This window comes from Suricata suricatta, chromosome 9 (genome assembly GCF_006229205.1).
Source record: "Suricata suricatta isolate VVHF042 chromosome 9, meerkat_22Aug2017_6uvM2_HiC, whole genome shotgun sequence".
Lineage (NCBI taxonomy): Eukaryota > Metazoa > Chordata > Mammalia > Carnivora > Herpestidae > Suricata > Suricata suricatta.
In genome coordinates, this window is record NC_043708.1 from 109,364,226 (window position 1) to 109,390,918 (window position 26,693).

Consider the following 26,693-nt stretch of genomic DNA (forward strand, 5'->3'; position numbering starts at 1 on the left):
ATGTATCTTTTAAGATTAGTTTGAGATCTTCACAGACGCTGTTTCCTTCAGCCAATGGCAGCACAACTGAGTGATTCTTCAAGTGTAGTCACTCACTGCTTTCATGGCGTCATTATACATCTCCTAAGATAGAATTTGTGGCTCAGGATCCTGAGAATCTGCATTTTAAGAGCATGAGTGGTTTCTTCTACACGAAGCTAGGGATATATTTTCTAAATTTGACTGAGGAAAACTCAGACTATTGCTTCTGATTTTAAAAGGAATAGTATTTTAAGATGAACTTCCTCTCCAAGGAGGATTATAATGCATATGATGGTGTAGTTGCTATTTATTCATTTGTATTTAAGAAATGACTTTTTTTTAAAATGTTTTATTTATTTTTGATACAGAGAGAGACAGAGCATGAGAGGGGGAGGGGCAGAGAGAGAAGGAGACATAGAACCAGAAACAGGCTCCAGGCTCTGAGCTAGCTGTCAGCCCAGAGCCTGATGCGGGGCTCGAACCCACGAATGTGAGATCTGACATGAGCCGAAGTCGGAGGCTTAACCGACTGAGCCACCCAGGTGCCCCAAGAAATGACTTTTTATAGCTATGAACATTTGGAATATTGAGAGAGAATTCCATTTCTCAGGAAGTCTTTTATCTTAGTTGTTTTTCCATGGAAATAATCATGTTGTATCTAATGACTTTTAATAGTTTTTCAACTATAAAATGTCATTAAAATTTGGATTGTATTCCATTAATAGACTATCTGGAAGATTCAAAATTATATATTTTTGAAAGTTTTTTGCTTTATTGACTGCTTCAACTTTTGGTAGTGGGAACATAAATGGAAAGTTAAACTGAAAGTCTTATGTATATAACTTAAAAATAATCTTTTTCCCAAACAGTGAGTTTTAGACTGGTTCATGCGGTAAAACTTTAGGAGTACATGCTGCTTGCCAAGCTCTGTATTGGGGCCATGAGGATGATTAAAACTTAAACCCTGTCCTGGTAAGGTTCAGACTGTGGTGGGAATAAGATGTAGAAGGATTGTATGTGAACCGGTGATTTGTGCTTTTCCTAACTTTAAGGAATCTCAACTTCAGTACAAGGTAATTAAATAACCTAGCCATTTTGATACATGCAAGAAAAAACCCAAGTGTGTTTGTGTGTGTGTGGACGTGCGTGGTAGTCATGCTGTTGTCTCACACTTAGGCCATTACATTAGTGTAGGAAGTCTACAAAGATGACTTGGATTAGGATAATGGAGGTGGAGGAAAGTTTATGGAATGGAAAGATACTTAGGTAATAAAATAGAATTTCGCGAAGGATTGGATATTGTGGTAAGAAACATGTCCAGGATGGTTTGTACGGTTCTTTAGGATTTATATAGCAGTATGGATGGTAGTATTTTGGGAAAGAAATAAGTTTTTAGGGGACAAAAAAAGCATTTGTGGACTTAATTTGATGTGCCTTTGTGTTATCCAGGGGGCTGTTGGTTCCAATCTGGAAAATGGAAGACATGGGCTGTAGATTTATGTTATCTCCTTCAAGAGTGGTTGAGTTGAGAGGGATGGCTGTTACACAACTAGAGAAGTGAGTGGAGAAATAGGAAAACTGGGGGGGAGGGGAGGAGATTGTATCATAGAAGTCAAAAAAGGAGTCTCAGATTTTGTTGGAAGAGGAAAATGTCTTTTGCATTTATCTATCCACAAAGTTATTGGTGGCCTTCCTAACAGCTTTTAGTGGAATTTGGAAGCAGGTTGAGGGATAAGTGGGAACGGAAGAAATGAAGACTGTACAAAGTTTCAGAAATTTAGCTGTGAAGAGGGATGACTTGAATGTAGTGGTAGAGGTCTACTAAGAATGTTTAATTGGACGAGATTCTTGAGTATTTTTAAAAGGCAGTGGAAGACTATTTGAGGAGGGTGGCTTGAATATACAAGGAAAATGAAATAATAGTGTAAGTTTCCTGGGGAATATGGAGTTTGTTCTGAGCATAAATAGAAAGACTTGGATTAGATTGGAGAGGAGGAGTGGTAAGGCCACTTTGAACTGGAGGGAAGGAGCATTGGAAAAGGTGCGTATTTTTAGTAAGGGAGCAGGGGCTTCTGTGCATGAAGTGTAAGAAACAGTTTCAAGGAGAGTTAGGGAGTTAGTTGATGGGAGAGGAACCATTTAAGAAGTATATGAGAATTTACCGTATTGGAAGAGTTAGTAAGATTTGAAGTTCTATGGGGATAGCATTGTTTTCTATGCTTCCCCCCCTTTATTTGCTGGGGGAGGTGGTCCGTGAACATCTTGGCAATAGTGCAATCTCAGTAAATATTTACCCTAAATTAGAATCTTAAATGAAAAATGCATAAACAGTAACTAATTCTTGACGGACAATGATAGAATTAATAAGTGAAAGTAGCCTCTTCCTATAGCAGTGTTTAATACACCATTTCAACACATTTCTCCCTGCAGCCTACTAAGCTTTCCTCTTTAATTAAGTACCTGATTTACACAGCAGATTTTGCTCATTTGAGGCCTCAATCCTGGTCTAGTTAAGATACATTGTAAATGCAGTCAGAATTTCACCTCAGGGCAATTCACTTCAGACATCCATCTCTCAAATCCTGTTGGGTCTAAAAGTGGGGACTTTTATAACCCATTCCCAGTTATGCAGGGGCTAATGAAATGTTCTTTTTGCCTCAAGATTAGGTAATTCCTTTGCTTCTCACTCTTTTAACCTGGCCCTCTGTTTGGCTATTTTGTTACTGTAAACTCATGAGTAAGACAGGGGCAAGAGAAACAAGATATAGATGAATTACTGGCTAAGATGAAACGTCTGGCGGCGAGCTTTCCTTGGGCGTCTGTTTCTGGGGTGTGTTGGGAGCTGTCTAGGACGACTGCCGTATTCAGTGTAATGAACCGAGTTTCCAGGAAACCCTCCTGCTACTTGGATTTGAAGACAAATAACAGGGCCAGGCATAGGCCATTATGGGCAAGGAGTAGCCCTTTTCTCTTTGTCCCTTTTCACACCCTCTCCCTGTGACTGTCCCCTTGCTGTCAGTCTTTTCCGTTGCCCGCGGCACCCTCAGCCTCCTTCCTTGCTTTGCCAGCAGGCAAATGAAGTGCTGGCGTCTGGAGCCCTGGGCCGTCTACAACCGAGGTCAGGCAAGGTGCAGATGCCAGGTAGAGGAATTCAGTAACGGGCACTAGACCGTGGCCCTCTAGGTAGTAGCCATGAGTCTCATCTCCAAATCCTCGCGAACAGATACAATACTTGGCATATAATTTGTCTAGAGATACTTGTTTTTGAATGAAGCACTTTCAAAATTACAGAATCATAGTAGGAATCATTTATCTTTCTGCTTTTGTAGATGAAACTGAGGCTTAGATTCAGTAGCAGCTGTTCACGTACCTGTGACATGGCTAACTATATGTTAGACCCAACAGAAAGGTGAGTGAGTCCTAGCCTTCTAGGAATCTCAAGTTAAGTAGAAGGTCAAGCGACCATTTATCTTAGCAGAGTGTTTTCTTTTTCTTCTCTGTGTGTGTGTGTGTGTGTGTGTGTGCGCGCTGGGTGGGTGATTGGTGGTGGTGGTGTTTTGTTTTTGATGCTTGTATTTGCTGAATACCGTTGTGCCAGGTACAGAGTTGCTTAAGACATAGCTTTGCCCTTAAAGAATTTGTCTGATGTAACATAAGAATCAGTATATCTCAGAACAGGGCACAATTAAGTATCTAATGAGTGGGACACTTTTATATACGCCAGCTTCATAAAATGAAAACAAAAAACCCCCAAAAGCTAATGATCCATCATCAGGAAGACATGTATTTTTAGTTACTTTTCTAGAAGTGGGAACGGATTTGAGTTGGGAGAACCCTATATCTGGAAGCAGGTGGTGGTGATTATTGCCCACCGGGCAAGAGATGATGGGAGGGTGTGTCTTAATGGAAGCTGTCCATGAGGAGATGGAGCCAGTTGCTGGCTGGTTTTGTGCCATGTGACGGCTTGTCACCAGCTACGGTTTTCATTCAGCCCATTCAGTGAAGTTGAATAGTGCTGACATGTCGTAAAATTGTTTTATCCATCTGTGTGTTTGCATTGTGAAACTCGTCTCCTAGAATTTTTTTTTTTTTTGACTGGAAGGGAACCTTTAAGATCATCTGCTTTACCCCTTTCCTCCTCTCTGGTCCGGAGAGGTTGCATCATTTGATTAGGTCACATGTTAATTGAACTGTAACTGGCAGGATGGCATGTCCTCTTGTAAGGTGTACCTTGTTTTTTTCTGTGTTAGATTTCTTTTTTTGCTAAATTTAGCAAGATATTCCTCAGGCATAAAACAAATATCTCATATTGACACAAATTTGGGAGATGGTTGGGTGTGGAAGGGGAGAAAGGTAGAAATCTGGGGAGGGAAATGGTGAAATGTTGCTTCTAGTAAATTTAGCACAAGTATGGAAAACCAAGAAAGTAGGTACAGTTCTCGTCTCCCTTTTGGCGACTTTTGGTGTGTGATGGTGTAACTTTTCCTGAAAATAGCCATGATGGATATTTCCTTTTTATCAGCAATATGGAGGTATGAATAGATCCTGTGACATACCTACCTAAAAGAAGCTGTGAAGATAATGACGCTTGGTATATATTATTTATCCTGCTCTCAAGGTATTTGTAATTTCTTTGAGAGATACTGCCTTCAGAAGGTTTATAGTCAGATGGGGGGTTAAAGCACCTAAAGAAATTAGATAATAATACTGTACATCTTTGTTCCAAATGAATGCTGATTACAGTTTTCCCAGTGTCTAGAGCAGCGCTCAGACACATAATTTATTGTAAGTGTTGGTTGAGTGGATAGAGGCACTGACAGTAAACATGGTGGGGGCTCTGAGGGCTACGCCAGTTGGAGAAGGCCTGGGATCTTCTGCAGCGCGAAGGGTAAGTCCTTTGTTCTGTCTGATCGTGTGTTTCTAACTTCTGCCCTCAGCACTTTCCCACTGCCTCCTCAGAACCTGAAGCAGTCTTTTCCTTGGGATAACTGATTTTTTTTTCTTTGCCTGACTTCTCTCACTTTTATTTTGCTACTGCTTTGGTCCCCTCCTTAGCTCTTCCTTTCTTTTCTCCTCAGGGTTTAGAAGGATCATGTTTTAGTTTCTAAGCTGATTATGTTTTCTTAGGTCCAAGTTCCCTCTTCCCCTGAAGAGGTTAGGTACTGTCTGGGAAAGATCTGAGCTATCAGAAAAAGTTCAGAAACATCTTGTATGATTATTAAGAGGAAAATTCTATAGGATAGGTGATATCTTACAATAACATAACATATTTTGAGCCACATTTTCAGGCTGTCATAACTATATTTTAATTGGCTGCATTTTAAAAAACAAACTAGTTATGTTCTCCACCCTCCTCAGTTTGGGCAGTATAAAGGCCTGTTTCACAGAGAACACATAAACAAGTAAGTACAAGGCAGCTTGTGTGAATGAAGTTCTGCTGGATAGCATGGTGACTTTCTCTAATTTAATGTAGCTCTTGGCAGCTTCAAATAATTTGTGTTCTCTGAGGGAGAAGTCCAGTCTACTTAGCTGGGTTTTATGAAAGCTAATTATGATTCTCCAATGGGAAATAGACTCTCAGACTCATTTATTCATTCAACATGCATTTATTGAGTAGCTACCATGTGCCAGGCACTGTGCTAGAAGGTTTTGGGAGATGGGAGAAATAAGAGTATTCAGTCTGATAAAGGGTGTATCATGTGTAAAAATGATAATGCTGTGTAGAAAGTGATGTATGCCATGAAAAGGGTGCAGAGTGCTCTAGGAGTTCTTGTTTATTATTTTTAGAGAGTGAGCAAGTGCATACGGGCTAGGGAGAAGGGGCAACAGGGGGAGAGAGAATCCCAAGTGCTCCCTGAGCGAGGAGCCTGATGCGGGGCTTGATCCCACAACCCTGGGATCATGACATGAGCTGAAACCAGGAGTTGGATGCTCAACTAACCAAGCCACCCAAGGTGTCCCAGTGGGAGTTCTAAAGATGGAGAAATTACTTCCAGACACATTAACTCAGAGTAAACTTTGTGGGGGTGGTAGAGTTGGAGATGGACCGGGAAGGCTGAGTACGTGTGTGTGCCTCAGCAGCACCGGCTGCTGTTGCCGGATGTTTGTCCTGGCTAAGGAGAGGACGTGGACCTGTGGAGATGGGAAGGAGGGAGGAAATGAAGTGGGCAAACATCTATGAGTAGGACAGCATTGGTGATTCTGTCATCAGAAAGTAATTTACTTTGAGATTCAGTGTATTAATGTGAAGTGATACAGGATAGGAATATAAAGTTTCAGTGCTTGATCTGACAGTTGGGTATATTATGAATTGGAGGGGTGGGGTAAGGCTATTTACAAAAAATGGTGTTTTGTGGACCATTGTTCCATTAGTCAAGGAGTTAATAGTTTTATCATGAAGAAAAAGTGTTCTCTGTTCAAATAAGTTAGAGAATCCTACAGGAAAGGGAGAAAGATTGGTATTTTAGAGTGATTTGTTTGATAATACTGTATTCATTTGTGTTGCTGCATTAAAAATCCATTGTCCTCTAGGTTTTATCCATTGAAATCTTACAGTTTTTCATGTTGGTGTCGTCAAGGATGATTGCAGAGCAGCAGTGTAAGTGATTGGGCTCATCCCTCTCTTCTCACTCCACAGAGGTCTCTGTTAGATTGTGGCAGTGCTTCCCACCTTTTGCGAAATAAGAAGTCCAGTACATAGTAAAAGGGTCCTAAATGGTTTTAGGGACACTGTGATGTAGGGCGTGGCATGGGCAGCTGCTGGTTACACAGATACTGTACATGCCCTGTTTTTCTGCTGTGTTAAGATATAGTTGGCTATGTTTTCCTTGAATCTTTTTGCAAATCTCTTTCTCATGCCTACTCATTAGCACAGTTGGGCATTTGCAAGGTTTTGGGGACCTGAGGCAAGCTGGTTAACTTTTTTATGCCTCACTTTTCTCGTGTGGAAAGCAGTACATTTAAACTGGGGTTATACACCTAGTAAGAGACGAGCAGGCGTTTGAACCCAAGCCAGGCTATTAACCAGCTGGCGATACTACAGTATCCTAAACAATGTGGTTTTCCCTTCTGGATTGCTGGCTCCTTTCGTCTCAGATGTGTACTCACTCCCTTCTCCCCTCAGTTTAGTCATACGTGCTTCTCCTGTTCCAATGAGAAGGGAAAGCAGCTCTTTGTATTTTATTTTATTTTTTTTATTGTAGTGGACACACAGTGTTACTTTGGTTTTAGTGTACAACATAGTGCTTAGACAACTCTATACATTATGCTGTGCTCACCACAAGTATAACTCTGTTACACTACCACTGACTGTATTCCCAATGCTGTATCTTTTATCTCCGTGATTTACTCATTCAGTAACTGGAAGTCTGTATCTCCCACTTCCCTTCACCCATTTTGCCCGTTCTTCTACCTTTATCCCCTCTGGCAACCACCAATTTGTTCTCTGTGTTATGATTCTATTTCTGCTTTTTGTTTATTTGTTTTTCTTAAATTCCACATATGAGTGAAATCATATGGGATTTCTTTTTCTCTGACCTGTTTCACTTAGGTTTATTTATAAATGTCTTTAGATCCTCCCATGTTGTTGCATGTGGCAAGATCTCATTCTTTTAATGGCTGAGTAATATTCCTGTGTGTGTGTGTGTGTGTGTGTGTGTGTGTGTGTGTACCACATCTGCTTTATCCATTCATCTATCAATGGACACTTGGTTTGCTTCCATATCTTGGTTATTGTTTATTTTTTAATATTTAATTTTTTATTTTTGTGGAAAGTAGAGGCGTGAGAAGGGCGGAGAGAACTGGATCTGAAGCAGGTTCTGCACTGATAGGCTTACAGCAGTGAGCCCGATATGGGGCTCGAACTCACGAACTGTGAGGTCATAACCTTATCCGAAGTCATGTGCTCAAATGACTGAGCCACCCAGGTGCCCCCCATATCTTGGCTATTGTAAATAATACTGCAATAAACATAGTGTCTGTCTTTTTGAATTAGTGTTTTCATTTTCTTTGGGTAAATACATTGTAGTGGAATTACTTGATTGTATGGTATTTCCCATCTTAAGGAACCTCTATACTGTTTTCATACAGTGGCAGCATCGATTTATACCCCCACCAACAGTGCACAAGAGTTCCTTTTTCTTTGCCAGTACTTGTTTCTGACAAGATACTAGCCTTGCCATTCTGATAGGTGTAAGGTGATGTTTCTGTGGTTTTGATTGGCGTAAGAAGCTCTCCTTAAATTGTTGTGAAGTGTATATGACAGAGAATGCCAAAATAGATATTGCTTTAGAGTCTTGTTACTATTAATGCCCCAAATCCTTTGCTCCAAAGAGCAGAGGTTTTACTATGAACAAAGTTTAGCATGTATTATATGTTGTTATGCTATACAGTCGGCCCATAATTGTGACTCTAGGAACACAAATGATGTATTAAAAAATATCCTGGGGGCGCCTGGGTGGCTCAGTCGGTTAAGCGTCTGGCCTCGGCTCAGGTCATGATCTCACGGGTTCGTGGGTTCGAGCCCTGAGTCAGGCTCTGTGCTGACAGCTAGCTCAGAGCCTGGAGCCTGCTTCAGATTCTGTGTCTCCTCCTCTCTCTGACCCTCCCCTGCTCACACTGTCTCTGTCTCTCAAAAAACAAATAAAAGACATTAAAAAAAAACAAACATCCTGGAGGTAAAATGTACAAGGCAGTTTCTGTCAGTATTTTTCCCTGAAACCAGAGTTGGAAAGAGTACTAATAATTTTTCTTGTTAGTGGGGGAAATCACCCAATCTTACTCTTGGACTTTCTTGTTAATTTAATTTTTAAAAATTCAGGTGTAATTGAAATGTAGATATAGTTGTAACAAAGATGTAGATCTCAAGTGTACTATTCAGTCAGTTTTGATGATTATGCCATTTAATTAATTTTTTTGCTTATTTTTAATTGGCATGTGAAAATATATTGAGTTTAAATAATTGTGTCCCTTTGTTTTGTTTTCTATGTATTAATAAAATCTGTATGTATTTTCAATTCATACCTTTTTTACTCAGATATGTTGTCAAACCATAACCTAGTAGTGGAGGTAATCTTTTATATGAGCTTCTGGTGTACTTGAATAATTTCCCTTCAAAAGTCAACTGTTAGTGTTGGAGCCACATGGAGTGAATAAATTTCCTGGGAGGAAACGATAATAAAATATTCAGGAAATTATTAGGAAATGAGAACTTGTGTTCTTGTTCTTTCAGATAAGCTGCTGAGACCTGTGTGTATATTAAAACAGTTTGTATTAGAGGAAGGACTGAAAGGCTTGGCAATTTTTTTCTAATAGTGTTAGGGACTTTGGACTATAAAATGATGGAACACATAATGCGTAAATGAAAGAAAAATTCCCCAAAGCTCAGTTGTTTGAGAATTGTTTTTTCTGTGTTTGAGTGTTTCTGTCAGGGAAGAGAGGTGACAGCTTTCTGAAGCTGGCTTGTATGAGTGAGAACCCAGTGGGGAACAGCGCTCCTTGGGGGGCCGGGTGGCAGGGTGCTTCTGAAGAGTATACCGGAGGGGCGCCTGGGTGGCTCAGTCGGTTAAGCCTCCGACTTCAGCTCAGGTCAGATCTCACGTTCGTGGGTTCGAGCCCCGCGTCAGGCTCTGTGCTGACAGCTAGCGCAGAGCCTGGAGCCTGCTTCCGGTTCTGTGTCTCCTTCTCTCTCTCTGCCCCTCCCCCTCTCATGCTCTGTCTCTCTCTGTATCAAAAATAAATAAAACATTAAAAAAAAGAGTATACAGGAAGTGGATGAGTATACATTACCCCCACTTGGATATATAACAGTTTTCTTCCCTATGCTTTTCTCTCATGTCATTAAGACAGTTTGGCTCTGTCCTCAATTTTAGCCACTTTGTTTTAGAGTAACTGTGACCACTGTGACTCTCTAGGCAGTATTTTCCCTTTTACTAACTGGAATTGGCAAACCATTGGTTTTGTCTTATTTAACAAACCAGGTTTAGAGGCTTATTTTTGCCTCAGCATGTGTCCGTGGCTGGGAAGATTTACTTTAAGTTGATGAGTCTGGATCCCCTCACTCTATAGAGGCCCCTCTGGAGCCTGGTAGCGGCTCTAGCAGCATGTTCAGTATTTGTATATTTCTCTGAAGTCTGCAAAGTTGAATTTCTTCCCCTATTTCTATTCCTTAAAAAGGACCCCCAAATTATGTTCTTCAAACACTACAGAACTCAGTTCAGCCCTGGTTCATGTGGCAGGTTGGGCGTTGATTTCTACTTGTGGGCTGAGATAGATTTGAAGGATGAAAAAAAGGAAGGAAGTAGTAGTGAGGATGCTGAGCTATTGCTGGTGTTTGTAGTGGTCAGGGGTCTCCTTCTGTGTCAAGGTCCATGGTTCCTTCTGCAAACAGGCCAGGAGGAGACCGGAGAAGTAGGGATAGTAGTGGCAGAGGAGAGGGTATGCCATAGGTAGGGGAGCGAGAAGATGCATTTGTAAATAAGGTTTCGGAGAGCATTTAAAAGAACTGAAGAGTCCACCCAAGATCATCTGTTTCACCCTAAAATTTAAAAATAGCTTTTTAGAATTTTTGGATAATTTTATTGAAAATTTTGAAAACTCAATTTAACTGGTTGACTTGAGATTAAAGTCTTTATTAATGAGAAGAATATTTTGCTGGAAACACAAAAATGTCACTGTTTCTTTGGGCTTGCTGTTAACTTGGGTTTGACAGCTTCTAGGTTTGAGAGGTGTTTCTCCTTGTCTGGTCTTCTTTTCTCATCATGTCTTTTTCCAAACTTCTTTTATTTCTTGCTTTTTAAACTTTTGCATCCAGAACTCAGTCTTAATACTTCTGAGGATTTTGAATAACAGAACTGTATAATCACATTTTAAACTTGCATTAAAAACATAAAATAAAAAATTGTATTTTAGTGTTCTTTATTTAAAGATAATTGTTGCTCTGCATGGCCTGGAGACAGATTTACAGTTAAATAGGGGTGTAATGTTCTGAAAAATAATCAGGCTCAAATATGTTTAAAATTATTTCACTTTTTCTAAATTCTTTTCTAATTGGACTGATAAGAGCTTTTCTAGAAAGTTGTATGTATCTGCCACCTGGTGGTGAAATTATAGCAAGGACTGAATATTTGATGAGTTTAATAATGGATTCTTGCCTTTGTGGACATCATGTTTAGAGTTAGAGTCTCCTTAGGCCCTATAGATATATGATATTTTCTTTCTCTAGTTTTTTTTTTAATTGAGAAAATGTTACTTAAATGTGATAGAATTGGGAGATTTTTGACTAATGTATTTGTGTCTACTGTATTGTATAGGACTCTTCGTGGCTCATAAAATTTGTTTATCAATGAGTCGAAATAAACTGAGAGCATTCCAAGAATGTACTTTATTATTCAAAAGGGATAGAAGCTTTTGAGAAGAGAAGATTGTTAATTATTCTAAATCTTTTAATATGGATAATCATAGACTTACAAGAAAAACAAAGATCACAGGACAAAGGCAGTTTTTTTAGAGAGAAAAAGAAAGCATTTTGTTTATTCCCTTCAAAGAATAGCATCAGGCATTTTAAAGCTTTTTTGTTTTTCTTTTTAGCAAAAAGATGAACAGTACTTTATGGCCCTCAATTGGATTATTAATACAAATAAGTATTCTATACCGAATACTTTGTTAGATGTAGAGGAGAAGGTTGTGAATGTATTTTGTCCTTGTGGAGTTTATAATCTAGCTAGAGGCAGAGATTAAGGAAGTACTTTAGAAATAATTGATTACAATATTGGTAAGTGCAATAAAGGCCAAGCACATCACAGAGAAACTTAAGCTAGTGTGTCAAGGAGAGCTTCCGTAAGAAGGTGACATTTCGGCTGAGATCTGACAGATACAGACCTGGTCAAATGTGAGTGTGTATCCCCCTGAAGCAGGAAGGAGGTTGGCAAATATGAGGAGTTGAAAGAAGACCAGGATGGCTGGAGTGGAGTGAGAGAGGGGGATTGTGGTGTGAAAGAAAACAGGAAAGGTAGTACAGGAGTAAATCAGGGCCTTTCTGGGTGTGTCTGGGACTTTGGACTTCATCCTAAGAGAAATGAGAAGCTGTTGATGTGTGTAGGCAAGAAGTATTAGAATCAGATTAATGATGAATCAATTGGACAGGGTAAGACCGAGGAGAGGGCAATTGGTTAGAAAGCCATTATGGTAGCCCTGGCTTGGACCAGAGGGTCAGAGGCTGACTATATTTGGAATGTAATTGAAGTAGGATAGACAAGATCTGGTGACTGATTGGAGGTTGTGGTCAATTTTTCAGTCTTAGTTTCCTCATCTGTAAAATGAGGATGGAGTGCCTATGTAGCTTATTCAGTTAAGCGTCTGACTCTTGATTTTGGCTCAGGCCATGATCTCAGGAATCATGAAATCGAGCCCTGCACTGCCAAGTGCAGAGTCTGCTTGGGATTCTCTCCCCCTCTGTCTCTGCCCCTCCCCTACTCACAGGCCCACTCTCTCTCTCAACATTAATAATAATAATAAAAACGAGAGTAATAATATTACTTCAATTATAGGGTTGTTGGGAGTATTAAAAGAGTGAAGTTCTGTGAAAAACTCTGTTTTTTCTTTTCCCCCTTCTGTTCAACATGGTGCTTTCAGGATGTGTCTATCCGTGTTGCTAGATGTGCGCCTACTTAGTTGCCTCTTATTGTTGCCGTAGTTTTCACAGTATGCATTTTACTGAACCATTTTGTTAGTCGTGCATTCCTAGCTTTGCCCCAGCTTCCACTGCCACAAATACAATCAGGATTTAACATTTTAAAAATGTGAATCCTTATTGAGTTTTGCAAAAATTTCTCTGAGATATAAATCCAGGAGTGGGATTGGGATTGTTATACCATATGGCATATACGTAATTTAATTTCACTAAATGTAGCCTATTTTCTAGAATGTTTACACTAGTTTATACTCTCACCGTCTCCTCTATCCTTGCCAGTATTTGTTAGGACTTACCTTCTAAACTTTGCCATTTTGACATGGGTGTAGAGAGTTATTTCAGTATTGGTTGAATTTGCATTTTTCTGATTACTAATGAGACTCGCAGTGATTGCGGCCGTTCAGCTGTCTGCTTCTGTGGTTTTCCTATTTATATCCTCGGTTCATTTTTCTGTCAGCTTTCTAGTCTGTCTTGTTGATTTGTAGTTCTTTGTACATCCTGGATACCATTCGTGTTGGCTCTAGTCATTGCAAATCATTTTTTACTGTCATCTGTTTACTTTGCCTGTTGTGTTCTTTGAACAGAGATCCTTAGTTTTAATGTGGTTAAATCCATTGATATATTTTTATTTATTCATTTTTATTTATTTTTTTAACATTTATTTATTTATTTTTGAGAGACAGAGAGTGAGCAGGGGAGGGGCAGAGAAAGAGGGAATCACAGAATCTGAAGCAGGCTCCAGGCTCTGAGCTGTCAGCACAGAGCCCTATGTGGGGCTTGAACTCATCAACTGTGAGATCATGACCTGAGCCAAAGTCAGATGCTTAACTGACTGAGCCACCCAGGTGCCCTAGAATCCATTGATATTTTAAAAATTTCACCTTATTCTTTGGGCTTTTTTTGTGTTAGTGACCCTAGGTCTCCTGTATTTTCTTCTTCCTTAATATAGGTTTAGATTTCACATTTGGATAACAAATATTTTTTGAGTATCTCTCATATTCTAGGCAGGCATTAGGGCATAGAACTGTGAACCAGATATGAAGAGTACTCAGCTGATCCATGGAGCTTATGAAAGAGCAACTTTACTTATTTAGGAAATATGAGTGATGAGTGAATTTGGGACAGGTGTGGGGTTGTATGGCATACAGACCTTTAGTTCAGTTAAAAATTAGGTTAACATTAACTGTGTGTGTGTGTGTGCGCGCATGCATGTGTGCACACACTTCTGAGTTTTATCATGTGTAGGATGGATTCCTTTAACCATAATCGGGATACAGATAGTTTCCAAAAACTTCCCTCATGCTGGCCCTTTGTAGTCACATCACTCGCCCTCCACTCCTGACGTACACTGATCTCCATCCCTGTAGTTCTCCTTTTCCCAGAATGTCATACAAGTAGAATCATGTAGGCTTTTGAGACTGGCTTCTTTCAGTAAGCATAGTTCCTTTGAGATTCATCCATGCTATTGCCTGTATCCATAGTTTATTCTTTTTATTGCGGGGTAATATTCTGTTGTATGGAGGCACCGCAGTTTATCCATTCACCTGGTGAAGGACAACTGCGTTGTCTTCAGCTGGTGAGTATTGTGAGTACACCTGTTACAGGTGTTGATATACAGGTTTTTCTGTCAACGTGTTTTCATTCTTTAGGGTAAATATCCCAGAGCAAGATTCTTGGGCCACGTGGTAGGTGTTTACCTTTATAAGAAACTGCCAAACTGTTCTCCAGGGTGACTGTGCCTTTTTGTATTTCCTTTAGCAATGAGTGAGAGCCATAGTTGCCTGGCAGCCTCATCAGTACTTAGTACTGTCAGTTTGTTGGTTTTTCTTTCTTGCCACTGTAATAGTAGTAGTACCGTGGTGTATTATAGTTTTAGTGTGTATTTCTGTAATGACTAATGTTGTTGAACATTTTTTCTGTGTTTACTTGCCAGGATTGGTGAGATGTCTAGTTAAATCTTTGCTCAATAAAAAAAAAAAAAAGGGTTGTTTTCTGATGGTTGAGTTTTTAGGTTTTTTTATATATTATATATGTAGCTTCCTTTGTTAAAAGCTTGCAATTGCATTTCCCAGTCTTTTTGTCTATCCATACTCTCAGTGTCTTAATTCCAGGTATATAATGTCTTTGTGTTTATATGGATAGCCTTTGGTTTTTTTTCATCAGCATTTTGTAGTTCTCAGATACTAAGTATTTCATGCTGATGGAGCAGTTGTAAAATTTTTTTCTCATTGTTGATTGCCAGTATAGGAAAATATAATTGATTTTTTTGTATGTTAACTGTGTGTGCCCTATCACCTTGCTTAACTCATTTAATAGTTCTGAAAGCTTTTTTTTTATAAACTTGTGATTTTCAAAGTAGGCAATCATGTTCTCTGCAATAGTGATGGTTTTATTTTTTCTTTTTGATCTGTGTTCCTTTTATTAATTTACCTTGCCTTATTACTCTGGCTAGGATTTCCAGTACAATACTGAATAGTGCTGATGAGTATAGGTTTTCTTACTTTGTTCCTCATCTTATGGGGAAAGCAATTCAGTCTCACTATGAAGTATGATTTTAACTTAAGCTGCTTTTGTTTGTTTGTTTGTTTTAGATACCCTTTATCAAGTTAAGTTTCTTTCTATTCCTAGTTTGCTGAGTTTTTAGCATGAATGGGAGTTGAATTTGACAAAAGCTTTTCTACCTCTGTTGAAAGATCATGCAATTTCCTCTTTAAGTCTTTCATTCTGATGGATTAATTGATTTCTGAATATCAGACCAATCTAACAATCTGGGGATAAACCTCCACTTGGTTGTGACTTAGTACTAGTTTTATATTGCTGGATTTTATATGCTATCATTTTGTTGAAGATGATTCCAACTGTGTTGATAAGGAATTTTGGTGTATAGTTTCCTTGAACTATATTTGTCTGGTTTTAATATCAGGGTAATGTTGATGTCATAAAATTAGTTGTGGCATTTTCTTTCCTTTTCTGTTTTCTGGAAGAGGTTGCACAGAATGTTATTTCTTCTTTAATGTTTGATAGAATTCAGTATTGAAGCCAAATGGGTCTTTTAAAATGTAAAATCTTTTGGGGCTCCTAGGTGGTTCAGTCAGTTAAGCATCCAACTCTTGATTTTGGCTCAGGTCATGGTCCTAGGGTCATGGGATCAAGCCCCGTGTTGGACTTTATGCTGGGTGTAGAGTCTTCTTGAGATTCTCTTTCCCCCTGTCCTTCTCCTGCTCAAATGTGCTTGTTGGTGCTCGCGCTCTCTCTCTCTCTCTTTCTCTCTCTCAAATAAATGAAATGCAAAAACTTTCATAATCAAAATAATAACATTTCTATTGTAGAAAACCTCAGAAAATATTGTTAAAAACTTAATAACTATAGAAATGAATAAAGAAAAAAATCACATATCTCACAATTTAGATCATTTGGTTAACAACATTTTGGTATTTTTTTTTTTAGTTTTCCTCTTCTGCATATACACTTGTGATTTTTAAACTGCATGTATGTGTATTTAAAACAAAATTGGGGATATTACAAATAACATTTTATGCCTGGATCCAGCATTGCTACCTACATTTACTATATGCCATAATTTTATATAAACATTATTCTAATGTTGACTATTTAAGTGTAACAAATGCCTTTTATGTAAGTTTTTTTTCCTGCAAATTTACTGAAGATATGTTTCTGAAACTAGAAAGGGTTTGACATATTTAAGGCTCTTTATACACATTACCAAATTGCTTTTTAGAAAGGATATATAAATTTTTACTCACTAATATATACTTTAAAGAGTGTATATATTTATATTTTATGTATTTATGTGTAAAATATATTAATATATTTTCTGTTTGTGTATACATGGTTTATTTTAACTAATTTTAAGAAGTAGAGTGTATTATTCTTAAAAATTTAGTTTCCTGGGGCACCTGACTGGCTCAGTTGGTTGAGCATCCGGCTTCAGCTCAGGTCATGTTCTCACAGTTTGTGAGTTTGAGCTCCGCATTGGGCTCTGGGCTGACAGCTCAGAGCCTGGAGCCTATTTCAGATTCTATGTGTGTGTCTGTCTCTGCTCCTCTCCTGCTTGCATTCTGTCTCTCTGTCTCTCTCAAAAATAAACAAATATTTTTAAAAATTTAGTTTCCCAAGTGAATGTGATTATCTTTTATGACTGTATACACTTACAGAGATAGTTTTGATATAGAAATGAAAGGTTTTAAATTATGAATGTAAAACAGTGCTGGTAAGAAGTTACTCTTATAATAACAGTGTGACCTGTGATTTAGTCTTGAATTTTATTCTTTGTTGATTTTTGTTTATCATTGAATATAGTTTGCACAATATAATTTTAATGAAATCATCCTTGAAAATATGTTAACTTTTTAAAAAATAGGAAATACTTATTTAATTTGTGTCAGGGAGACATTTTGATTACAAGGTTAGTGAAACAGATTCCTTTGTTAAAAAAAAAAAAAAAAAAGTATGGAAGGCTCCCAAAATAGAAGTAGTCAGGAATCAGTTTTTAGGTGTATTACAGCAAGGCCACATGTATGTAGAGTTACCATAGGTCCTGGTTTGCTTGTTGTTTCTGGTATAATTATACTTATCAACCCCTCTCACCCTCAGAAATGTCCTGGTTTGGATAATAAATTATATATTAGGCCTCTATTTATGATAAATTGGGCCTTTCCAGAATATAAACTTGTCAAAAGCCTTGAACTAAGTTTAATGAGCCAAGGAACTTTCCAATCGTGTTTAGGAAATTATGTGTGCTCAAGAAAAGCATTTTTGGATTTCTGGTAACACTGTCAATCATGGTTTTTAGTCGCAGTTTTGAAAAAATCTGGTTTTGGGTTTGTCTACCAGCATTTTAAATTTTGCCGTCTCAAAGTGTGCTCAGTTCCATTTATTTCCCATCAACAAAATAACAGGACAGCAATTACTGCTGCTTCTCTCACGGGTAGACTGTGTTTTCAGGTCTTCGAGGCAGTGCAGTGAGCGGAGGTTTTATTTCCATACCAGTCTTGGTATGCATAGATAGAAATCTAGACTCAAAAAATGAACTTGAACCTGCTTAACTTGTGACAAGCATCTGGCTAATATTTGCAAAATGACAGAGAATCCAAATACACAGAATACTCTATTTTAGGACAGTAAGAAAAGAGACACTACAGTCTGTATAACATAAAATTATGGGACATTTAATAAATTTACTTTATGCATACTATGTTCTAGATACTCTTCTGGGCTCTGGGTGATCACTGACTAAGACAAACACAGTCCCCTTACGGAGCATGAAATCTACTGGGGAAGGCTGAACATTTAAACATGTACTTATAGTGAAATGTGGTAGGTGTTTATGGATAATGGTCAGGGGTTACTTTAAAATGCCTAGGCACTACTCATATACTTTATTAAAATTAGGAATTAAGTACCCAGAACTTAAGATAAGTCCTGCAACCCTAATATCCTGTGTGATATGTTAGACATTCACTTACTCCTGTATAATTTACATGAATCTTCACAGAAAATAGATGTGCCCAAGTCTTGCTTGGAATTTAATCAGGCTAGGTGTATCTTTACTGTTGTTCTTGCTTCTGTATTTTATGTGAGTTGTTATGTAGGTTTAACACCTGAATTGGGCGCCTGGGTAGCTCACTTGGGTTAAGTGTCTGACTCTAAGTTTTGGCTCAAGTTGTGATCTCATGAGTCCTATAACAGAGCCCTGTGTTGGACCCTGAGCTGGCCGTGAGGAGACTGCTTGGGATTTTCTCTCTCTACCCCTTTCTTCCACTTGTGCATGCTTTCTCTCTCAAAATAAATAAACATTAAAAAAAATTGATCAAAATCCTAGTATTATAGAAACTATTTAAAAAAAAATCAATGACAGCTTTATACAATGTTCAGTTGTAAGTCCAGTTATAGAGAAGCTTTATTCTGAGTCTGCTTAAAAGTGAATAAATCTGGATGCACAAAGCAGTACATTTGCCATTTCTAGTGTGGTAAGACTTTTTTTTTTTTCACTGTGACACATTTGAATGTGATATAGTTTATTGTGGTATATATTTTATATTTAAAGATAATTGAGTATTTTAAGAATTCCTGAAGCCGTGCTGTTTGGTATAGTAGTCACTGTCTGCCTGTAGCTTTTGAACACTTGAAGTATACCTAGTTCAATTTGTGATTTACTGTAAGTATAAAATACACACTGGATTTCAATGACTTAGTATAAAAAATGTAAAATATCCCACTAATACTCTTCTGTTGATTGTATGCTTAGATGATTTTTAGATAGATATATTTGGTTAAATGTAGTAATGATTAATTTCATCTGTTTATTTTTTAATGTGACTACTAGAACTACATTTCATCCCATGAGCTAACTCTCAGGGCAGGCAGTGCAGTTCCCATCGAATTGGATAACAGAATTGTGATACTTTGAAACTGCCTCTATAACTTTAAAAATTAAAAAAAATTTTTTTTTTAATGTTTTATTTTTGAGACAGAGAGAGACAGAGCATGAGTGGGGAGGGGCAGAGAAGAGAGGGAGATATAGAATCCAAAGCAGGCTCCAGGCTTTTGTCTGGACAGAGCCCAATGCCAGGATTGAACCCATGAACGTGAGATCATGACTGGAGCCAAAGTCGGAGGCTTAACCAACTGAGCCACCCAAGTGCCTGAGTAACTTTAAAATTTTTTTTGTCTTAAGTCAATTTGTATGGAATTCTGTTTGTAATCAAAAATGCCTTTTCCTCCACACTTAAGAATAAGACCTGTTTTCCAAAGAGGGTTGTAAACTTGAGGACAGAGATGGTCTTGGTTTTTTGCAAATGACCTTCTGCATTATAAAAGTATAAGTACTTGTTGAGCTGAAGAAGTGCCAACACATAACCACCATTGATAGCAGTGATTTTTAGAGTTACTCAGAGGAGAGAGAGAACATTTATGGCTATGGCGATCTGTGAAAGTGCCCTGGAAAAGGTAGAATTTGAGCTTTGACCCGTAACAGTAATAAAATTACCTAGCATTGTAACAGTTGACACTTAACAGAAGGCTTGAATGGGGTGATCATACTTTTGCCATCATAGCGAAGGTGGATGAAGCTGTCCAAAAGTCTTTTACATAAAAGCAATGCAAAGAGGACTGACTGCCCCTGAACTAAAGACAAAAACTGAAAAACCAGCACATAAAGGTCACAAGACTTGTGATTTACCAGCATTTATGGAAAGAATATCATCTTAGAACATAGTTTTATGTTTATGTAAGGTCAGCGTTGTCTCAGTATTATTTAAAGCTTTGGTCATGAAGTTAAAAAAAATAATTCAGGAAAAGAGGGAAGGGAAATAAGCACTGAGAAGGCAATAAGAGTGTTACAGCTAACAGGCATAAGCCCCCTATCAGTTAGGATCCAATGCATAAAGCAGTGCAGCGGCCACACCAGTACTTTGAGCAGGGGCATTTTTATTTTTTTATTTTATTTTTATTTTTTTATAATAGTTTATTGTCAAATTGGTTTCCATATAACACCCAGTGCTTCTCCCCACAAGTGTCCCCCACCATGACCATCACCCCCTTCCCCTCCCCCCTCCCCCTTCAGCCCTCGGTTTGTTTTCAGTATTCAGTAGTCTCTCATGATTTGTGTGAGCAGGGACATTTTTAATAAGAATTGTTAATTCAGGTCAAAGGCAATTAACTCCAACAGGGGTAAAGGAGAACACTAAGATGTATGGAGATAGGTACATCCCTTTGGCACCCTTGTGTTGGCTGAGCCTCATGACAAGTCAACTGACGGAGGAAGCACATAGTTTAAAGAACCCAGTTCCAGGCTAGTAGGGGTGAACTTAAAACAGCGGTAATAAATTAATAACTGGCACAAGCTTCAAAGGAGAAGGAATTTTGTACAGATTTGGAGTACTATTTTGGAAGTTATCAGTAGAAAGTTAGGAGAGTGCTGAAGTCACTTTGTGTTCTTTGGTTATGAGGATGTAGAGAAGTGACCAGGATTGTCCACGGGGAGCCAGGTGTTAGGAGAGCTAGGAACATTTCACAATGGATAGGAGATTTGTTTACAGTGAGATGAACTTGGTAAGATAATATAGCATCCTCTCAGAAATGTTTTTGGTAGTTGAATCCAGAAAATGTGCACAAATTACCAGGGGGAAAGAATATAGAAAAAGAAAAGAGGAAACTAAGGATTGATCTTTGTGAAATACTTTCATTTTAGAGAGTGATAGGTGAAAGTGTTAGAGAGGTAGAGATAAAGGAGAAAGTGCACTGTGACAGAGGAGGGTGCAGTGAGGTAGGGGCAATACCTTCACGTGAAATACCTGAAGATGTTAGAAGTTAAAGGCTTTTGATTTTTGGTAAAATGGTGATTGTTGGTAGCTCCACAAAAAGGTTTCAGTAGAGCGGATGAGTGGAGAAGCCATGTTATTGTTAAGGAATGGGAAGTGAGGAAGGTGGAGGCAGGAGTGCAAAGTATTTCAGGAAGTGTGACAGTGAAGGGAAGGAGTGAGAGAGGAGAGTATCTCAGAGGGTTAGCAAGGATAAGGGAAACATTAAAGAAAACATTTTTTTTGTTTGATAAATGGGAGATTTTTGTAGATCAAGGCAAAGACAGTAAAAAAGGAAGAGGTTGAAGAGGAACAAGAGATCAGGAGTTGTTTCAAATGATAAAATAGGGTCTAGATGAAAATGTAGGAAGAAAAACTGATACCAAGGAGAGAAATGGAGGGATCAAAGGTGTTGCACCTCTTTGAGGGTTGAAACATATGAAATTGCTGATACCGACCAGTTTTTTGTAACTTTTCTTCTATTTCAAATAGTTTAACCTGATATTTATGACATAAAATAAAGAGGAAGGATGAAAATAAAGAAAATTTGAAGTACGAAGAAGACAAGTGCAATTTGTATAAAAAGAATTGTGTTTTTTCAGAGCAGGGTCATCTTAATAAAAAAGGATTAAGGCAAAAAGTGAAAAGTTTTGGGGATGTATACTTTGGAAAATGTGAGACTAGAGAGAGACAAAGATGAGTTAAGAGGCAGTGGTCTCAGTAGAAGACAAAGACTAGGATTAACAGTGAGGCACTAGGAATGGAGAGGATGGGCACGTTCACAAGAGAGCACTCCTGTTACTTTGGGAAATTAATTGGGTCTGAGAGTGGTAAGGTAGAAGATAAATTTTGAGACTAGAGGAGTGGAAAAACAGTGATGCCTAAGGAGATTTGGACAAAATAAGGAGAGAGACGTTAGGTTTTAATTTGTGGAGCTCGAGTTGACGTGAGGGAAGAGATTCAGATTTGTGCACCATTGTTATAGTTAATAGTTGGAGTCTGGACAATGAGTAAATGGTTTGAGAAAATAAATACAGATAAAAGGTAATTTTATTTTTATTGGTTAATAAATCAACAGTGATATTTTCAGACCATTTAGCTTGCTATGCTTTTCATTTTTATTGAGATTTGATTGACATATAACATGTTTTAGATGTACAGTGTAACGGTTTGATGTGTGTGTGTGTGTGTGTGTGTGTATGTATTTTGCTGCACAGTGATTACCAGAATAAGTTAACATCCATCAACATATATAGTTCTTTTTCTTGTGGTAAGAACTTTTAAGATCTTCTCTTCTCTTGTACAAGTATACAGTACAGTTTTTAGTATAGTCAACTTGACATACATTACATCCCCAGGACTTAATTTCTCTTGTAACTGGAAGTTTGTACATTTTGACACATCTGTCCATTTTACCTACTCATGGCCACCCTCCCCCTCAGTCAATTTTCTGTATCTATGAGTTCAGTATTTTTAAATTTTTTTTTAGATTCCACATGTAAGTGAGGTCATGCAGTACCTGTCTTTCTCTGCCTGACGTATTTCACTTAGCATAATGCCCTTAAGATTCATCTATATTGTCCAAATGGCAGGGTTTCCTTCTTTTTTTATGGCTGGATACTACCCCTTGTATGTGTATACCACATTCTCTTTATTCATTCATCATCCATTGATGGACTCCTGCATTGTTTCCATGTGTTGACTCTTGCAAACAAATGATATCTCTTTGAAGTTGTGCTTTTATTTCCTTTAGATAAATACCCAGAAGTGGAATTGCTGGATTAGTGGTAGTCTATTTTAAAAATTTTGAGGAACCTCTGTACCATTTTCCCTAGTGGTTGTGACCAATTTGCATTCCCAACAACAATGCACTAAGGTTCCCTTTTCTCTACATCCTCTCTCCAACACTTGCTATTTCTTGTCTTTTTGATAATAGCCATTCTGACAGGTGTGAGATGATAATCTTATTGTGGTTTGATTTGTATTTCCCTGATAATTAGTGATTTTGAGCACCGTTTCATGTAACTGTTGGCAATCTTTATGGTTTCTTTGGAAAAATGTCTATTCAGGTCCTCTGCCCATATTTAATTGATTATTATTATTATCATTATTATTATTTTTATTTTTATTTTTGCTGTTGAGTTGTATGAATTCTTTGTCTATTTTGGGTATTAACTCCACCATATATATGGTTTGCAAGTATTTTCTATTTGGTAGGTTGCCTTTTCATTTTGTTGATTATTTCCTTTGTCAGAGCTTCTTAGTTTGATATAGTCCTACTAGTTTTGCTTTTGCTGTCTTTGCCTTTTGATTATGAGTAGACACAAGGCTTTGTATATGATTAAAAATAATTTTTGTTCCCTCAACCCCTTATCAGAAGTAGGAAATTTTGCTTTCTTAAAACTGAGCATAATTATATGTGTAGGTGGGGCACCTGGGTGGCTCAGTCGGTTAAGTGTTGGACTTCGGCTCAGGTCATGATCTCATGGTTCATGGGTTCAATCCCCGTGTCAGACTCTGTGCTGACAGTTAGCTCAGAGCCTGGAGCCTGTCTTCAGATTCTGTTTCTCCCTCTCTCTCTGACCCTCCCCTGCTCATGGTATGTGTCTCTCTCTGTCTCAAAAATAAATAAAAACATTAAAAACTTTTAAAAAGATTATATGTGTAGGACTGGGAATACAGATTAAAATTAATTTGCTTAATAATTTGTAAATAACCTGATAAAGTATTATCATACTGTTTTTGATGTCTTAGAGAAAAAAATGATAGGCAGGACAGGTTATTTTGGATATAAATGAAAATGTTTTGAAGTATGAAAGAAGACAAGCTAGTGGACTAGTCACTTCACTTTTTAGACATCTACCTCATGATCAGAGGGTGTGTTTAGCTTCTTTCCTGTCCTAATTTAAAACAATTTTTAATTATAAAATTTTCGACTTTTGAAGTGCTTTCAGAAAATAGAATAAAGACTTTAATAACCAGTAAAATAAAAATATACAGTGTGTGGAAAATAACAAATGTGGTAAAAAGATATTTGACTTTACCTGTATTTTTTAAATTTATTTTTTTAATAGTTTATTGTCAAATTGGTTTCCATATAACACCCAGTGCTCTTCGCCACAAATGCCCTCCTCCATTACTACCACCTCCCTTCCCCCCCACCCGCCCCGCTTCAACCCTTGGTTCGTTTTCAGTATTCAATAGTCTCTCAGGTTTTGCCTCCCTCTCTCTCCTCAACTCTCTTTCCCCCTTCCCCTCCCCATGGTCCTCCATTAGGTTTCTCCTGTTCTCCTGTTAGACCTATGAGTGCAAACATATGGTATCTGTCCTTCTCCGCCTGACTTATTTCACTTAGCATGACACCCTAGAGGTCCATCCACTTTGCTACAAATGGCCATATTTCATTCTTTCCCATTGCCATGTAATACTCCATTGTATATATAAACCACATCTTCTTGATCCACTCATCAGGTGATGGACATTTAGGTTCTTTCCAAGATTTGGCTATTGTTGATAGTGCTGCTATGAACATTGGGTAAATGTGCCCCTATGTGTCAGCTCTTCTGTATCCCTTGGGTAAATCCGTAGCAGTGCTATTGCTGGGTCATAGGGGAGTTCTACTGATAGTCTTTTGAGGAACCTCCATACAGTTTTCCAGAGCGGCTGTACCAGTTTACAGTCCCACCAACAGTGTAGGAGGGTGCCGGTTTCTCCACATCCTCGCCAGCATCAATAGTCTCTTGATTTGTTCATTTTAGCCACTCTGACCGGCATGAGGTGATTTCTCAGGGTGGTTTTGATTTGTATTTCCCTGATGGTGAGTGATGCTGAGCATCATTTCAGTGCCTGTTGGCCTCTTTGGAGAAGTGTCTGTTTATGTTTTCTGCCCATTTCTTCACTGGATTATTCATTTTTCGGGTGTGGAGTTTGGGGAGTTCCTTATAGATTTTGGATACTAGCCCTTTATCTGATATGTCATTTGCAACTATCTTTTCCCATTCTGTCAGTTGCCTATTAGTTTTCTTGATGGTTTCCTTTGCAGTGCAGAAGCTTTTTATCTTGATGAGGTCCCAAGAGTTCATTTTTGCTTTCATTTCCCTTGCCTTTGGGGATGTGTCGAGTAGGAAATTGCTGCTGTGGAGGTCTAGGAGCTTTTTTCGTACTTGCTCCTCGAGGGTTTTGATGGTTTCCTGTGTCACATTTAGGTCCTTCATCCATTTTGAGTTAATTTTTGTGTATGGTGTAAGAAAGTGGTCTAGTTTCATTCTTCTGCATGTTGCTGTCCAGTTCTCCCAGCACCACCTATTAGAGAGGCAGTCTTTTTTTCCATCAGATACACTTTCCTGCTTTGTCAAAAATTAATTGACTGTACATTTGTGGGCCTAGTTCTGGGTTCTCTATTCTATTCCATAGGTCTGTGTGTCTGTTTTTGTGCCAATACAATACTGTTTTGATGGTGACAGCTTTGTAGTAGAGGCTAAAGTCTGGGATTGTGATGCCTCCCGTTTTGGTTTTCTTCTTCAGTATTACTTTGGGTATTCGGGGTCTTTTGTGTTTCCATACAAATATGAAGATAGCTTGTTCTAGCTTTGAGAAGAACGATGGTGCAATTTTGATGTGGATTGCATTGAATGTGTAGATTCCTTTGGGTAGTAATGACATTTTCACAGTGTTTAGTCTTCTGATCTATGAGCATGGAATGTTTTTCCATTTCTTGGTGTCTTTAGTTTTTTTTCAGAAGTTTTCTATAGTTTTTATCGTATAGGTCTTTCACATCCTTGGTTAGGTTTATTCCTAGGTATTTTATAGTTTTTCGTGCAATTGTGAGTGGGATCTGTTTCTTGATTTCACTTTCCGCTGCTTCATTATTGGTGTATAGGAATGCAACCGATTTCTGTACATTGATTTTGTATCCTTCAACTTTACTGAATTCATTGATCAGTTCTAGAAGGCTTCTGGTGGAGTCTGCTGGGTTTTCCATGTAGAGTATCATGTCATCTCCACAAAGTGAAAGTTTGACTTCTCTGCTGATTCTGATGCCTTTTATTTCCTTTTGTTGTCTGATTGCTGATGCTAGGACTTCCAGCACTATCTTAAACAGCAGTGTTGAGAGTGGACATCCCTGTCGTGCTCCTGATCTTGGGGGGATAGCTCTCAGTTTTTCCCCATTGAGGATGATATTAGCTGTGGGCTTTTCATAAATGGCTTTTATAATAGTAAGTTCCTTCTATCTCGACTTTCTTGAGGGTTTTTATTAAAAAGGGTGCTGTATTTTGTCAAATGCTTTTTCTGCATCTTCCGACAGGATCATATGGTTTTTATCTTTTCTTTTGTTAATGTGACATATCACATTCATAGATATGTGAATATGAACCAGCCCTGTAACCCAGGAATGAATCCCACTTGATCATGATAGACAATTTTTTTATATGCTCTTGAATTCGATTTGCTAGTATCTTGTTGAGTATTTTTGCATCTGTATTCATTAACGATATTGGTCTGTAGTTCTCTTTCTTGGCTGGGTCTCTGTCTGATTTGGGTATCAGGCTGGCTTCATAGAATGAGTTTGGAAGTTTTCCTTCTATTTCTATTTTTTAGAGTAGTTTGAGAAGAATGGGTATGAGCTCTGCTTTAAATGTCTGGTAGAATTCCCCTGGGAAGCC

At 38.2% G+C, this 26,693-nt stretch overlaps 1 protein-coding gene across 1 annotated transcript in view; it reads left to right on the forward strand.

Moving 5' to 3' along the window:
- Positions 1 to 4,846: 4,846 nt before the first annotated feature.
- The window catches only part of NEO1 (neogenin 1), a 222,861-nt gene continuing 201,014 nt past the window's right edge, over positions 4,847 to 26,693 (forward strand). The window contains exons 1-3 of the mRNA XM_029952270.1: positions 4,847 to 4,909; positions 10,195 to 10,455; positions 11,608 to 11,709. Coding sequence (XP_029808130.1) covers positions 4,847 to 4,909; positions 10,195 to 10,455; positions 11,608 to 11,709 — 426 coding nt within the window. The remainder of the gene's footprint in view (positions 4,910 to 10,194; positions 10,456 to 11,607; positions 11,710 to 26,693) is intronic.